General features: G+C 38.7%; 2 protein-coding genes across 2 annotated transcripts; both read right to left on the bottom strand.

Annotated features, from left to right (window-relative positions):
* Positions 1–1,456: 1,456 nt before the first annotated feature.
* Positions 1,457–4,813, bottom strand: LOC117303242 (cyclin-dependent kinase 9-like). The gene is given in 5 exon segments (XM_033787391.1): positions 1,457–3,183; positions 3,624–3,714; positions 4,050–4,131; positions 4,621–4,638; positions 4,640–4,813. Coding segments are annotated over 5 exon segments (1,134 nt in total). The 5' UTR covers positions 4,717–4,813; the 3' UTR covers positions 1,457–2,317.
* A 5,466-nt stretch (positions 4,814–10,279) lies between these two features.
* LOC117303358 lies at positions 10,280–14,388 on the bottom strand. Its single transcript, XM_033787527.1, has 3 exons — positions 14,245–14,388; positions 12,680–13,434; positions 10,280–11,886 (listed from the first exon to the last, which is right to left on the bottom strand). Exons 1-3 carry the CDS (start codon positions 14,386–14,388, stop codon positions 10,959–10,961), a joined length of 1,827 nt encoding a protein of 608 aa, XP_033643418.1. The 3' UTR covers positions 10,280–10,958.
* Positions 14,389–15,094: the final 706 nt, after the last annotated feature.

Below are 15,094 nucleotides of genomic sequence, written 5' to 3'. Positions count from 1 at the left end.
GATAAAGGAAAACCATGTAATTTTGAGGCAAATTTGTGTGGACGATTGTATTCTACTTTAAAACATCTTTCCAAAATGGTTACAAGGGCTTTTTACAGACCAACTCGTCTGATCCAAGGCAACGTTTCCTTTAAATGTTCAGATGAACTCCTTGTTATGGAAACTTTTTCCCTTTACGTTGTTATCTGAATTCGAAACAAAAAGGGCTTATTCCAGCAATCGTTCTGCCTGACAAACCAAAATTGTCTTTACAAAGAATACTTTATGAAGTGCTGAGAGATTAAAGGGAAAAACTTGACATTTTGTATCGTCAGCACTGAGGGTGTTTAAAACAAAAGAAAGGGGACAGCTTTTTAGAAATTGAAAATGTTGTTAAATGCTCCCAAAATCACCACACTTATCACCACACTTAAAAAAAATGTGCACTTAGTCTCGTCTTTAAAAAGTTTTAATTTAATAATAATATTCTTTCGAGAATGCAAATTCATCTATCTGAACCATGGTCAATTTGTTTTAAACTTGGTTTTGTTAGATTTTGGTGCTGAAATGGCTGGCTTAAATCTTTTTTTGTTTGTCTCTCTTTTTTATTGGTTACATTACACCTTGTGACCTTAAAATTACCTTTTTGAAAGTTCAAGTTGCTCATACCCGTGTGCTTGCATATGCAACTGGCGGATGACTATGTGATGGGATAAATTTAAAAGGGTTTATCAAGAGCGGACTAAATTTTCCCTATTTTAACACCTAAACCACTTCTTAAGCCCATTGTGATGAATTTTTGTTGTGCTGATTTTATGTTACTGTTTGCACTACAAAACAGAATGTATAATTTATATGTAAACGGACAATCAGTTGTCGTGTGTCACATGTGCTGCTTTTGGACTTTCGCGAATTACATGAAGATAAGCGAAGATAAGGAGAGTACAATGAACATGCATGTTGAGTTGTGAGGCTGTGCGTGTTGGATTTACTTGGTAAACTAGGACAGGCTTGTAGGTGCAATTTGTCAGGTCAGTGTAAAATGTTGTATCTCCTTACATTACGTGCAAGTTTGAAATTGTCAAAACTTTGTATCTTGCTTAAAAAAAAGTCTTGAACTAAACAAGTACACGTCGAGATACAATATTTTTGCGGACTTGCCTATACCAAGATGTCCTGGGGTGGATTTCACAAAGAGTTAAGAATAGTCTAACTTAGGACTAGCCTTACATGTACTTCTGATTAGCGTTAGACGAGTTTAATCTGTCCTTACTTCAGATTAGCGCCAAGTTTTTAACAACTCTTAAGTCTAGTCTTAATTTAGGACTTATCTTTGTGAGATCGACCCCAGTGCACTTTATCACTGATCCAACTACTTTAACATGTTTAATGAAATAACCTGTACAATTATTTGTGGATACACGATAAAACAAAAACAACTTTTTGAAATAAACTGTACAGAACCAGTAAATATTGTTTTTTTTTCCACTTTAGAACAGGGTTTATAGGTTACCTTTTATTTATATTATGCATTTTAATTTACAGTGAAAAGAGGAACGAGTGATGTTTAGAATATTCAGTTGTGAGATTCAATAACACCTGCTCGGCTACTAACCACATCTGAGTTGTATGAGTTCATCCTGTTTGTTTTTTGTTTTACTGCTGTGATTCAGGGGGTCAGTAAATTTTCTTAGCTTGATGATATTCCAGATACAACTAATTTTCTTGGGGATTGACAGTGGCACAAACTTGCTGATTCAGATTGAAATGAACTTTCTTTGGCGTTGATTACCAATCCCACATTTTGTTGTGTCATTGCAAAACTTTATCTCCGAAAATAGCACTTACATTACGCGCCACTTTGAAATTGCAAAAAAGCTGTATCTTGTTTAAAATAGAGAAAATATAATTAACTGTTGCAAGCTGCTAACCAACCAAAAGGACCTTAGGTAAAACAACAAAAAGTTAATGGCCTGAAATACAGTCAATTTATTTCCACTTCACTGCTTATGTTAAACTTAGATTCCTTTTCATGTATGATTTGCTATTATTTAGTCTTCAAAGACTCTTCTAGGGTCGAAATTTCAGGCAATTAATTATTTTTTGGTTAAATAGTCCGGAAAAAAATACATACAAAACAAGTATGCACCACGATACAATGTTTTTTTTCACGAAACCTTTTTGGTGCAAGATATGACGGTTGTGCAAAATACTTTTATACAAGGTTATTGCGCTGATGCAACATTTGTAACTTGAAGCATTGTAAACTCTCAGAATCAGCACCACTGAAATTATTAGCATATCAAGAGTAAGTTTTGTATCCAACATGATATGATCCTCAGAATATTCTATCATACGTTGCATCGGTGGCTTTTCCCGGTCGACTTGTAGTTGGAGGCTGCCTCTGCTGGGGTGGTTGGTGGGGTCCATAGTTTATTCGTCTCTTTGGCGCCAGATACTCAAACATGGACTGATTGTGCATCGAAAGCATCACCGACAGGCTACAAGGCATCGGGTCGTTCCAGAAGAAGTCGTGGTTCAATGCGTGATCAGCATCCGTCCGCGACTTGGGGTCGAGAGTTAAGAGTTTATCGATCAAATCCAGGGCAAACTGGTCCTTGACGTAGCTCTTCAGGCGGTCTTTAACCTTCCGTTTCTGCCCTTGGGGCAGCTCTAGTTTGTGATACATGTCCAAATTAGTGACGTCCGCCCAGACTTCCGGCGTTATCGACCCACACAGGTGACTGATGAGTGTGAGTTGATGTTGCTCTGTATTACCCTGCATGATCGGGCTTCGAGTCCACATCTCCGCCATGATGCAACCAGCACCCCATAGGTCGATGGCGGGCGTGTAGTTCCTCTCGCCAAGCAGCAGTTCTGGAGGACGATACCACAGCGTCACTACCCTGTTTGTGTACCGGTTGCCCTGCCCTGGTTTGGGCATGCTGAACGCCCTGGCGAGTCCAAAGTCGCCCAGCTTTAGCTTCCCTTCCTTGGTGATGAAGATATTTGCAGCTTTCATGTCTCGGTGGAGGACCTTGTTGCTGTGGATGTAGTAGAGACCGTTCAGCAACTGCTTCATGATTTCTTTGATCTCGCCCAGGGAGAACTTGACGTTCGGGTTACTGAGAAGTCCTGCGAGGTCGTGGACGCAGAATTCAAAGACAAGATAGATGCTCCCTTTGTAGCGGTTGTACATTGTGGCTGGTGACAACAAAAAACAAAATACATGTAACAAATAATAAAAATTACTGTTTGTTCAGTTGGTTCCCCTTGTTGCTTAATTACTTGATATTTGATAGTTGCATTCCCTTAAGCTAATCTCTTAGAACCGATCTTCAAGACAAATAATTCCTGCCGCCTCTAAAAATAAAAGTCAATCATTAACAAGTATTATTTGAAATCCTCCAAGTGCACAAACTTCCTAACAAAAAAACTAATATTTGTGGTTTCTTGTAGGGATTTACCAGAAGGGAAATGAAATTTCTGTCCATACACCCACATAAAACTTCCTTCTACAAAGAATTCCTCGCCTACAAAACTATCATTTGATAACTTCATTTCTGTAAAGATGTTTCAAACTTTCAGACATATCCCCAGGAGTTGTTTAAAAAAAAAAAAGTAAGTAGTTGGTGAGAATTTACCTTTTGTGCGGCAAATCTCCAGTAGTGACACCACATTCTCATGTTTCAGAAGTTGAAGAATTTTAATCTCTCTCAGGGCCGTGATTGGAAACTGCAACAGAAACATTCAAACAGGACTTAGGATTACATGTATATCTTTTGTAAAACAAACAGCAAAACATTTTTCAGCAGGTAGATCCTACAATCTGTATCACTACACTAGTAATATTTGAAGAGATATTAGAATTTTGCACAAGTTGTTAAATGTCTGCCGCAGTGATAGCAAGATGGCTCTCTTACAACTATCTCACGAGACTAGTGCGAGACTGCTGCTCCGGAGTCTATGCGAGACTATGCTCACACAAGAAAGTTCTGAAAGAGCTTTTTCGCTAGTTGTGGCTACCAAAAAGAAATGTTATATAATAATAAAGAGGATGGCAAACTTACTCCCTCTTTCTCATTCTCCATGAGAACTTTCTTCAGAGCTACAACTGCGCGTGTCTTTCGATGTCTGGCTTTGAAGACTTCGCTGTTTGATTTGACAAAAACCAACAAGTCAAAATTCAATTTTTAATGTTAATAACAAAGCACGAGGATAAAAAAACATATAAAAATTGCGATAATCATAACCCTCTATGACCATCATCAGGAGGATAGTCACAGTGATGGTGGGTTTGAATGATAAACATGATTAACCGTTGCGTATGGTAACACAACAACAAACTTTATTTATAATATAAAATAATATAAATATAAAATAAGTTAACCAAATTAGTTTCAATTTATCCAAACTGGCAATTCACACCATTTTCACTTCAAGTGCACCCTCTACATACTTACTACCACAGGAGGTCTTTTTTTGAAGAAGACTACAACGATGAAAATGTGTGAAATTTATTCACTGGCCTCCATATTTCATTTTATGTTAACTCTTTATTGTTGTGTCGGAAATACACGGTTATTGCATAGCCACTTACACTACAGCCAAACAGTTTTTATTCATAACAAATTTATTTACCCAAATGTTCCTTGTCCTGGCCAATTTTTCGTATTTGGACACCTCCTCGCAGTAGGGAAACTCCACATTTTCCCGTTTATACGCCGCCATATTCATGATCGCGTTTGCGGTGACGATTGATGGGCCTACTTGCCCCAAATTCTCAACCACAAAACGATCAACACTCTTCTCTGCAAAAAGTTCCTGGAGATGAGAGAGCTGGCAGAAAGGAAGTAGAGGGCGCTGTTTAATTCGTCTCGTCTATAGACCTTATCGCAAATACCAATGCGCAAGCGCAGACTGTTGAATGAGGTGCATTGTGGGATATATATGGATCAAATTTGGATACCAGCTAGACCACAATGCACCTAATTCCAAGCTTTACGCGCGCGCCCCGGTATTTGCGAAAAGGTCTTAAACGGCCCTCTTGTGTCGAGGGATTATTTCTCACAGTTGAGAGAACACGATACGACGACTCGTCGTGTATAAATACGTACACACGTGTGTAGAGAAAACTGCAGAACAACATGTGTGGATCTGAAGGAAGTAGGTGAGAAACAACCTCGGGAGGCGACACACCACCCCTCAAAATCAGGAAAAAACGTCCATATCTGGGTGAGAAAAGGAAGAAGACATGGGACTGGACTTGAGGAATCGATTTGGATGTCATGATGTGAGTAGCGATAAAAACTGTATGAAATGTAGCCCCATTTTCTTGACTTTTTGAACTCAACTTTGTGCCGTTGTTGTTGTTCCGTTGCTCGTGCAATATTCGTTGGGCGCAATCTTGAAATTTGCCTTTATTTATTTTTTTAAATCTGCGCTGTGTGCCATTTCCCCTCATAAAACGCAATAATGCCAATGTTTGATTCCTTGCATGATACTTGTAAAATCTATGGTCTTTGAGAAAATGTACGCCAAGAGGTACGGAAAGTAACGTTCGGCTGGATTTTATATTTAACTTTATTCAGAATCTTGAGACGAGTCCAAAAATTGCGCGAGCGCAAATCTAAAATCAGCTTGCGCGAACTTTGAAACCCTTGAATTTTTTCAAAGATTGTTCGCAACACAAACAAGTTTGAAACATGGCCCAAATAAATGCATATACTTTTTTGTAAAGCATCAAACATGTTGCCAAGTATTGGTTTGGAATTTTGGGCTCAAAGGGCCGGGGTTGACACAAAATATTTGTATTTGTTTTAAAAAACATTTCGGATAACTTTCCGTATGGCGCCACCACTTTTTCACTCATTTTTACAAAAAGGGATATATCAATCAGGTAAATTAGATACTATATTATTTTATTTCGAATGAAAAAGTGGTGGCGCCATACGGAAACTTTTCCAACATTTCCCTCTGCTCTGTCTTTTAATTTATATTGTTTATTTTATTGTTTATTTTATAATTTAATGTAGGCTTTTGCTTTTAAAATATATTTTTAATATATTTTCACAGTCGTCCATGGTGGTCTGTTTCTGTTCCCTATTTTATTTTATTTAATCTTCAATGTGTGCTTCATTTTTCTTTCCTAAGATGATTCTATTTTAATTGTTAACTTTGTACATAGCCCCTATACCCATATCAGATTGTTTTTATGTTATAGGCTATATGAATATTTCTATTTGTTTTTTATCCTTTCCTGTAATTGGCGGCTCGTCCGCTGTTGGTTTGGTCAATAAATATTAAAAAATATATAAACAAATATAATAACGAACCATAAAACCCTTATTATTTTTATTAATTTTTTATTTTTATATAATAATACCACAATAGTCCCAAGGCAAGTTTCTCTTGTAATACTTTTAAATAAACAATTAACATCCACTTGTACTGTCCGTGCGCCCACTCCTTCAACCACTCAATTTAGATAGAAAGATTGAAGCAAGCACACAATCTAGTTGCGATATTACGTAACCCAGATAAAGTAATTCAGAAATCATTGTAAATCAACCAATAAATGCCAAGTTCTTTGTTTTGTTTCCAAGTGTGTTCTGGTGTCAAGTTTGATCGCAAATTGAACTTTGAAATGAAGTAATTATAAAATGCACTGTTTTACTTATATTTTACAGACACATGATTCTGAAGATCCAAACATGTTGGAAAGCAGAATTTCACCCTGAATAGCATTCCTGCTTGCAGTTTGCACCATCCATGGGATTTCACCACTGAGCATTCCTGTCTTTACTAGGAGAATAATGGTTTGGGGTAAACTGTGGTTTGTATTGTAAGCAGTTCTTAGGACAAGTCACTCATGCTTGGTCTGTCTGAGCTGGTGTCCATTGTGTGGGCATAAAAAGGTAAGTCAGTTTATTCAAAATGTTTACAACCTGATGTTTGGAATCTGGCGGAGACTTTGGGAGGCTAAAATGACAACACAACACAACATAAATGAACATGTGTAGCAATTATGCAGCTATAGTAAAGGTTTGTGGCAACACCATGATGTAATGATTTACTGAAAAGAACCATTGGTTTTCAACTGGACAATCAGTCAAGTGGAATTACAGTGTACATGAATAGAGAGAGTGGCAGGAAGTGGAAGCAGAATAAACAAGGAATAAACAGTGAATGGAGACAAAGGGGTGGGGGTGTTGACCACAGGAAGTTGGAAACACATAGGATGAGATCAGAGGTGGCATGATGAATTCTTTGTCAAAGGCTTTGTGAAATACACTATGCATCTCATTATAACTACCCACTTGCTGTTGATTTTTTAATGGGGGAATCATCTGGTTTTGACCCATCAGTGCTGTTCTGAGACTCAGCTTCCACATTATGCCCCCCCCCCCAAAAAAAAAAACCCAACAATGTTTAACATCCTGCCTCTCTTTATTAACGTTGTCTCTGTTCAGCTTCTTAGGGATGTAACTGGCTTTCTTATAGTCATTCCGCACTTCGTGCCAAGGTGTGGCGGTCCGGCCAAAGATGAACTTTTTTACCCGGTAGTCTGTACGAAGGCTTATAAACATAAATGGGCGTTTCTAAACCCCAAAGTCTTGCACAACGCACACCAACTTAAGGAATGTGGTTTCAAGAGTTAACTCTCCGCTCTGCCTACCCATTTCAGTTTGATTATTGTGGCGATCAGTAAACACGAAAAAAATCATGAAACTCCCCAATCTGTAACAGGCCTCCCGCCTCTTTTTCTCTGAATGTTTTTTTTTTTTTTTTCAAAACATTAACTTTCAAACCAACACAAAGTTTAACCCGAAGATAATTCTTTTATATTATATGGTTTTAAAACCGACCTTTCATCGATCTTGTCATGTTGTCCATTTCTTTGAAGAACAAGAAAGTCTATCTCCCCTGTCCCGAAATGTTGTTGTTCTTCAGAACCTCTCTGTACCTTCTCGGAAGGTACGACCACTTTTCATGACACTGTTCCGGAGTGAAGACATTCTCCATCTTTACCAAAAACCTCTTTCCATATTTTATGGTTATATGCACCATACCCTCCAATTTCTTTGTAATCTCCTCGCTGGCGACAATGTTAATCAGACCGATGGTCTGATCCGATGTCCATGTTGTCTTCTTGGCGCATGGCTTCTTTGCGCTCTTTGACTACAAATCCATTATTTTTACTAATGAAATTAAACCAAAAATATCGAAATGGTGGAATAGTGGTTGATGTCTTTTACCTTGTTTTGCATTATTTTGTCAAAACATGTCAAACCACTTTTTCCATTTCTTCAAAGAACAAGAAAGTTTGCCTTCCCCGTCACGTCATGTTATTATTCTTCAGAACTTCTCTGTACCTTCTCCGAAGGTCGACCACTTGTCGTGGCATTGTTGCGGATTGAAGACATTCTCCATCTTGACGCAAACCTCTTAACATATTTTATGGTTATGAACCATGCCCTTGAGTTTCTTAGTGATTTCCTCGCTGGCGACAATGTTAATCAGACCGATAGTAACAACAACAAACTACAAACTGACAAAATTACAATATGAATAATTAACTAACACACGTACGCAGGTCACGGCCAGTGTTGTGCTTTCTTTTATCTCGTTGTGGTTGGTTGTCTGAACCTTCTTTATCAATTGACAATGAACTTACTGTGAATTTTCTGCGCCTCTTTTGAGCAATATCGGCATCGGTTCCATAAGTTTCGTTCCTTTGCCTACGCCGCTTTTCCCTTTAAGAATGATAGAGTATGTCTTACTAGCCTTTGGAACGAGAAATATTGCAAATATTTATTGTTTATTCCTGGCGTACTTTATTTATTTTATTTTTATTTTAACTTCTCATCCGTTCCTGTCGTACAACGACTGCACCTCTTTAATCAGTCTTCTTACAAGCTACTCATTATTCGAGTAGCTGAACTCGAATTCCATTAAAAAAGAAAACACATTAAGAATAGTAAAAATATCAACAAAAACAGCAGTGCCAACAACATTAACAACAGCAGCAGCGACAATAACAGCAACAACAACAACATAACAACGAAAAACAAACTACAAACAACTTCACAGTTAGCAATTAGCTTACTCTGAATTTTCTACTCCTCTTATGAGCAGCATCGGCGTAGGTTCCGTAAGTTCCGTTCCTTTGCCTACGCTGCTTGTCCCGCAAAGAATTGTGGTATATTGTCTTACTAGCCTTTGAAACAAGAAATTGCAAATTCTGATCAAGTTCATTCCTGGCCTACTCACTTTATATTTCATTCACTTCCCACTGGGTCCTGTCGTACAACGACTGCACCTTTTATATGAGTCGTCGTACAATCTGCTCATTATTTGAGTAGCTGAGCTTCACTTCTTTTAAAAAAGAAAACACATTAGGAAAGCTTAATTAAAGTATGTCAAGTATGTGAGAGTGTGAGTTATCTCCGTCTCTCAGATCGTAAAATTGTTAGATTTTTTTATCCAGACTGTCGGACACTCATATATTGATGTTGAGAACAATGGGCACCGCACCGGTTACAAAACAGTCCGGTACAATGCCAAAACAGGAATCCAAACTCCTGTTCTGGCAACACATTTCCTAATCAGGAAACATTCACCATCCAGCAAAGTTGTCTCCAAATCAGGAAATGTACCGTGAGTTGCCTGATCAGGAAACATTGTCACATGATTTGATGTTTCCAAATCAGGAAACATCATGAATGTTTCCTGATCAGGAAATAATTCTGCTTTAAATTCATTTTCCTAAATAGGAAACATGTTTGTTTCCTGTTCTAGAACCGCATGTAGCCTATTTGATAATTTATTTAAATGCTTCCAATGATTACACACATCTACATGTACCACCCCATCTTTTGTTTATCCCCAAAATATCAACATTACCAAAAAAAGAGGATGGTCTGGATACTTTAAGGGGATATACAGGTATGTCATACTCATACATAAACATGTTCACATGGATTTCATTATTTAAAAAAAATGTGGTGGGCCTATTACTGCTAAGTAAACTTAAAATCCTGACTGGCCCAATGGTGCAAACTTCATGCTTCAAGTATTAAACACACAAACATGTAGGCCTGCACACTAACCCCACCCCACCCCCAAAACACTCGGCACCAAAGATATAAATGTACAATATCATGTACATGGGGTATCCATACATACAAATGCTTACATTTACAACTTAAATGATTTATTTATTAAAATAGGAAAAAATATCTTTAAAAATGTATAATTCCTCTGAAAATAGAAGAGTTTTGTTGTGGGCACTGTCCGTTTTGTGAGTAGACCATCTCCTGGCTTGTGCGTTACAAATGCTGATTGTGAGGCAGGAGCCAGCCTACCCTGCGGAAATTGTCAGGCCGCCAATAGTAATGAAACTGTTAATTAAAAACAGTAAAAAGTAATAAGTAAACAAAACTTGGGCCAATATTTTTTAGAAGTAAATAGTTTTGTATTGCAAGAAAACTAACCATTCAGAATGGAAATTTATTTCGGGATGAAAATAAATAAAACATAGTAGTATGGAGAATGCATCTTTTCTAAGGGAAATTGAACCTTAACAGGTTAATTTATATATTTGTTAATGGAAAATGAAACACAGTTGAACATTTCACTATGTTTAAGTATTTCATTAAGCTCTTTAGTAAACTTTTGAAGTCGATCACCTAGGAATTTGTGCATTAGAAAGCTACACCTTCTTATTGTAAAAACTGTTGGTACACTATAAGTATGTAACATACACTGTCAAGGCCCCACCAAAAGCCCCCATTGTTTGCAAACACTTAACATTCTCCTGTTAAGTAAGTGTCTCCACCAGCTTCCCTTTTGGCCCACACTATTTTCAAAAAAACTTTTTTTTTAAATATATTTTGTTTTAGGTTTAAGATAATTAAATAAACCTATTGAAAGTGCTCGAGATTGCACAGTAAAGCATTTCAAACCAAACATAAACATCAACTAAAAAGCCATTCCGTGCCCAGGCCTTTTTTCAATTTTGCGCAATTTTGTTTCTGCTTGGAGGGATGGCTTGGCTTGGCACTGGCAGTGGATGAAGGGACAGATGTACGTGTTGGAAGTGCTGCACGGGAAGAGGAAGATGATGCTTTGTTTACTTTATTGTTATTATTTGGGGGTTTTGGAGTGGGCGAAACTTGTTGCTCATCTTGGGCTGAGACAGGACGTGAAATGCTAGCTCGGTTGTGCATTCCTGAGGTTAGGCTTTGACCAGTGCTCTTGACCTTTTGTTTCTGCTTGGAGGGATGGCTTGGCTTGGCACTGGAAGTGGATGAAGGGACAGATGTACATACGTGTTGGAAGTGCTGCACACGGGAAGATGGAGCTTTGTTTACTTTATTGTTGTTATTTGGGGGCTTTGGAGTGGATGAAACTTGTCGCTCATCTTGGGCTGAGACAGGACGTGAAATGCTAGCTCGGTTGTTGGAGTCAGGGGATCTCACTTGAAGTGCTCTTGGCAGTGAGCTCCTCATGTAGTTTGGTACACTATGTGAAAGTGGCCCCAGCACCAGCTTGTCCTCATCGTCACTGCTGGTGTGCTCTCCCTCCTCAAACTTTCTGTACAGCTCACAGGAGTAATTGCAGCGGGCAACTCCCATGGTTTCGAATTCCTCCACGAGTTCCTTGGAACCACCGTAGAAAGTTTTGCTGGAAGCATTTCTCCTTTTCACCTTCACAACTACAAGGACCTCAGCTCCTGTTATCTGCCACAGTTCATGTGCCTTTTTGAATACCGTGCGCTTCCTTTTCGATAGTGACGAACGAGCAGGTTTACTGCCACTAGCCAGGCGTTTTGGCGAAAAGGCCCTTCGGATGGGTGGTCGTTTGTTTGACTTTGCTTTCGCTGCTAGGCGTGGCGAGTGTCTCCTGGAAAAGAATATGCATATAATATTTATTTAAACAAGAAGATTTTTCATGTGTACATTTCAGTCTGCAGACACCAATTTTGTTCAGCCAGAAAATTCTGGTTCAGATTCAGCCTTTGCATCCACAGGTGATTTTAGAAAAGGGTACCTGAATTGAGTAGGCCTACCAGTCAGGTAACCATACATGGCCAAGGAAGCCGAAAGTAATATGTGCACATGAGTCATATGCATCTTTTAAGATGATTAAAATAAATCACTATCAAACTGTTGAAAAAATTGTATTTTCAACTGTAAAAAAAAGTAGTTTTTTACAACAAATTTAATAATAGCAAACGGAAATATTCGCCATGTGGTCTTTCGACGTACTTGGACGATTCTACTACACCGCATGGGGGGGGGGGGAGGTAATTTCTCAGGGCTGAGTTTTAATTTTTCGTTTTGTACATAACAAATGGTAAATAATTATCTTGCATATTTTATCACCCCTGTGGTATAATAGAATCGTCCAAGTGCGTCGAAAGACAACATAGCCAATTATACACTCGAGTAAAAAACAATTTTTTTAAAAATTAAAACACACAATTTTGGCAACAGTTTGAAAATGTTTTGGGTGCATATGACTCCTGTGCATATATTTAACGGTTGACTTAAATGTTCAAATGTTCTGTTAAAGTGCATTTTAAAATTGTTGTCGTGAGTTGTCGTGGGTTGTCTTGAGTTGTCGGTATTTAGTGCGACCGAGTACATGACTACAGGATGATTGACAGGATGTACCGTGGATAGGTTTTACTTACGCTAAATTGCACTGCAATTCAAAAAGTTGACATTCAACAAAAACACAATCATTCGCTTTCACGGCAATTCTAGGCTCATCATAGTAAGTCCAAAATGTTTGTATGCTCCCAAACATGTCATACTTGTATGTTATATCACAAGATCGACATCTTAGGTTCAGCTTTTGGCAATGTTTAAGTCCTTTCAAAGTGAAGTACCTCACTTTCACTGGCTGATGCTCTTTGATAAGTTTGGAAAAACACTTCAAACACTTCAAACTTGGCGGAGTAAACAATGTGATATCCGTACTGACATGACTGAGGACGTTTGCAGTACTAATTGTAGTTGCACTTGTTGTACTTGAAGAACTAGAACCAGCACTAGCACAAGCAGCAGAGGCAGTGACTGGCGAAAGAATCGTCGTCGTAGAAGAGCTTGTTGAAGTGGCGGTGGCGGTGGCGACTTCTGGCTTAGAAGAGCTACTTTGAAGTTGGAGCTTTAACACTAATTCACATAGGGTGACTGAAAGTCCAAGAGTTTCACCGACAAACTTGGGAGATACTTCCCGTGGATCTGAATTTCCAATTACGCTTAATACTTGTATGACAGGTTGTAACCCAAACTTGCTAACAACAAGTCCAAACTTCTCGTTAATATTTAAAATGCGGGACTGTACAAAGTCAGAAGAATAAGCCTTACTCCAGGCAGATGAGTACGTAGTGTGTTGGTCGTCACAATAACGACAATCAAATGTTACAATGTTTAAAAATACTGCCTAAAAGATGAGTAGTAAGGCGGGACATGAGATTTACACCGATTAGGTTAGCCACTCCAAAAAATGTTATTTAAAAACGGCTTACTGTAATCGGGTCCTTAAAAAACACAACACAAACAAAGAAATACAATGACAAAATTGGATCTTCCAATGACAAAGAAGATCTATAGACTATCTCTATGACCTGGTGGAATTTCTGTGTGTTTAGGTAATTCAATACAAATCAATCTAATTAACATTGAACTGAGAAAATTTCTTTACTCTTCCGATTCGGCAATAAATACCAGAACGGCATAGGTGGTGTTTATGCGATCGGGGAAAGCCGGAGACGAAGTAATCTCGACCATCTGTTCCTTATATCTGGTTGCTATCAGGTCTTTTTGGGCGACAATGCTCTGCCCAATAACGACCAGAGAGGGGCGGGCATTGACGGCCTCTTTCTCCACTGCAATCTTCTGCTTTCTGCCTCTGTCTGAGCTGCGGCGAGGCGTCGCTCGTATCTTGCAAAGGGGACTATGACTGCCCTACTCAGTGCCCTTATGATTGATGATGGAAGGTTATATTTAATTACTTTTTAACTTTTTTAAAATCTAAATAAGGCCTTTGAATTAAGTAAATGTCTAGCAGTTTTCTCATTAGTTAGTTGAAATCTATGATCTAATTAAGATCTTCGTGAGGGAAATGTATGAAAGAAAGGAGGACTAAAGGAATGACACAATGACCACAATTGGACTCGTCAATTTCTACGGTCATGCCTAGCCCACCGATCCCCTTGCTGCACCTTCTTTTTTTGATAACATAAAGACAAACTTCACGGTAAAAAGGAAACCAGTCCTTGACAGATTTACTATAAGTACGTTCACCTTTGTGGACTGATGTTTCTCTGATTGCTGCAGAGGTTGTCGCTCTTGCCGCCCGGTAGTAGTCGAGCTTGAGGATTTTCTTCAGTGACATCTTGCTATGATGCTCTGCCCAATAGCAACCAGAGAGGGGAGGGCATGCACAGTCTCTTTCTCCACTGCAGATCTTCTGCTTCCTGCCTCTGTCTGAGCTGCGGTGAGGCGTCGCTCGTATCTTGCAAAAGGGATTATGACAGCCCTACTCAGTGCCCTTCTGATTAAAGGAAGGTTAATTTTATAAAAAATATTTAATTACTTTTTAACTTTGTTTAAATCTTAATAAAGCCTTTGAATTAAGTAAATGTCTAGCAGTTTTCTCATTAGTTAGTTGAAATCTATGATCTAATTAAGATCTTCGTGAGGGAAATGTATGCAAGAAAAGAGGACTAAATGAATGACACAATGACCACATTTGGACTCGTCAATTTTGATGGTCATGCCCAGCCCATCGATCCCCTTGCTGCACCTTCTTTTTTTGATGACACAAAGACAAACTTCACGGCAAAAAGTAAACCAGTCCTTGACAGATTTACTACAAGTACGTTCACCTTTGTGGACTGATGTTTCTCTGATTGCTGCAGAGGTTGCCGCTCTTGCCGCCCGGTAGTAGTTGAGCTTGAGGATTTTCTTCAGTGACATCTTGCTATGATGCTCTGCCCAATAGCAACCAGAGAGGGGAGGGCATGCACAGCCTCTTTCTCCACTGCAGATCTTCTGCTTCCTGCCTCTGTCTGAGCTGCGGTGAGGCGTCGCTCTTATCT

Source organism: Asterias rubens, chromosome 19 (assembly GCF_902459465.1).
Source record: "Asterias rubens chromosome 19, eAstRub1.3, whole genome shotgun sequence".
In the NCBI taxonomy this organism is placed as follows: Eukaryota; Metazoa; Echinodermata; class Asteroidea; order Forcipulatida; family Asteriidae; genus Asterias; species Asterias rubens.
The sequence above is the reverse complement of the archived record's forward strand: the minus strand, read 5'-3'. Positions and strand labels throughout refer to the sequence as shown.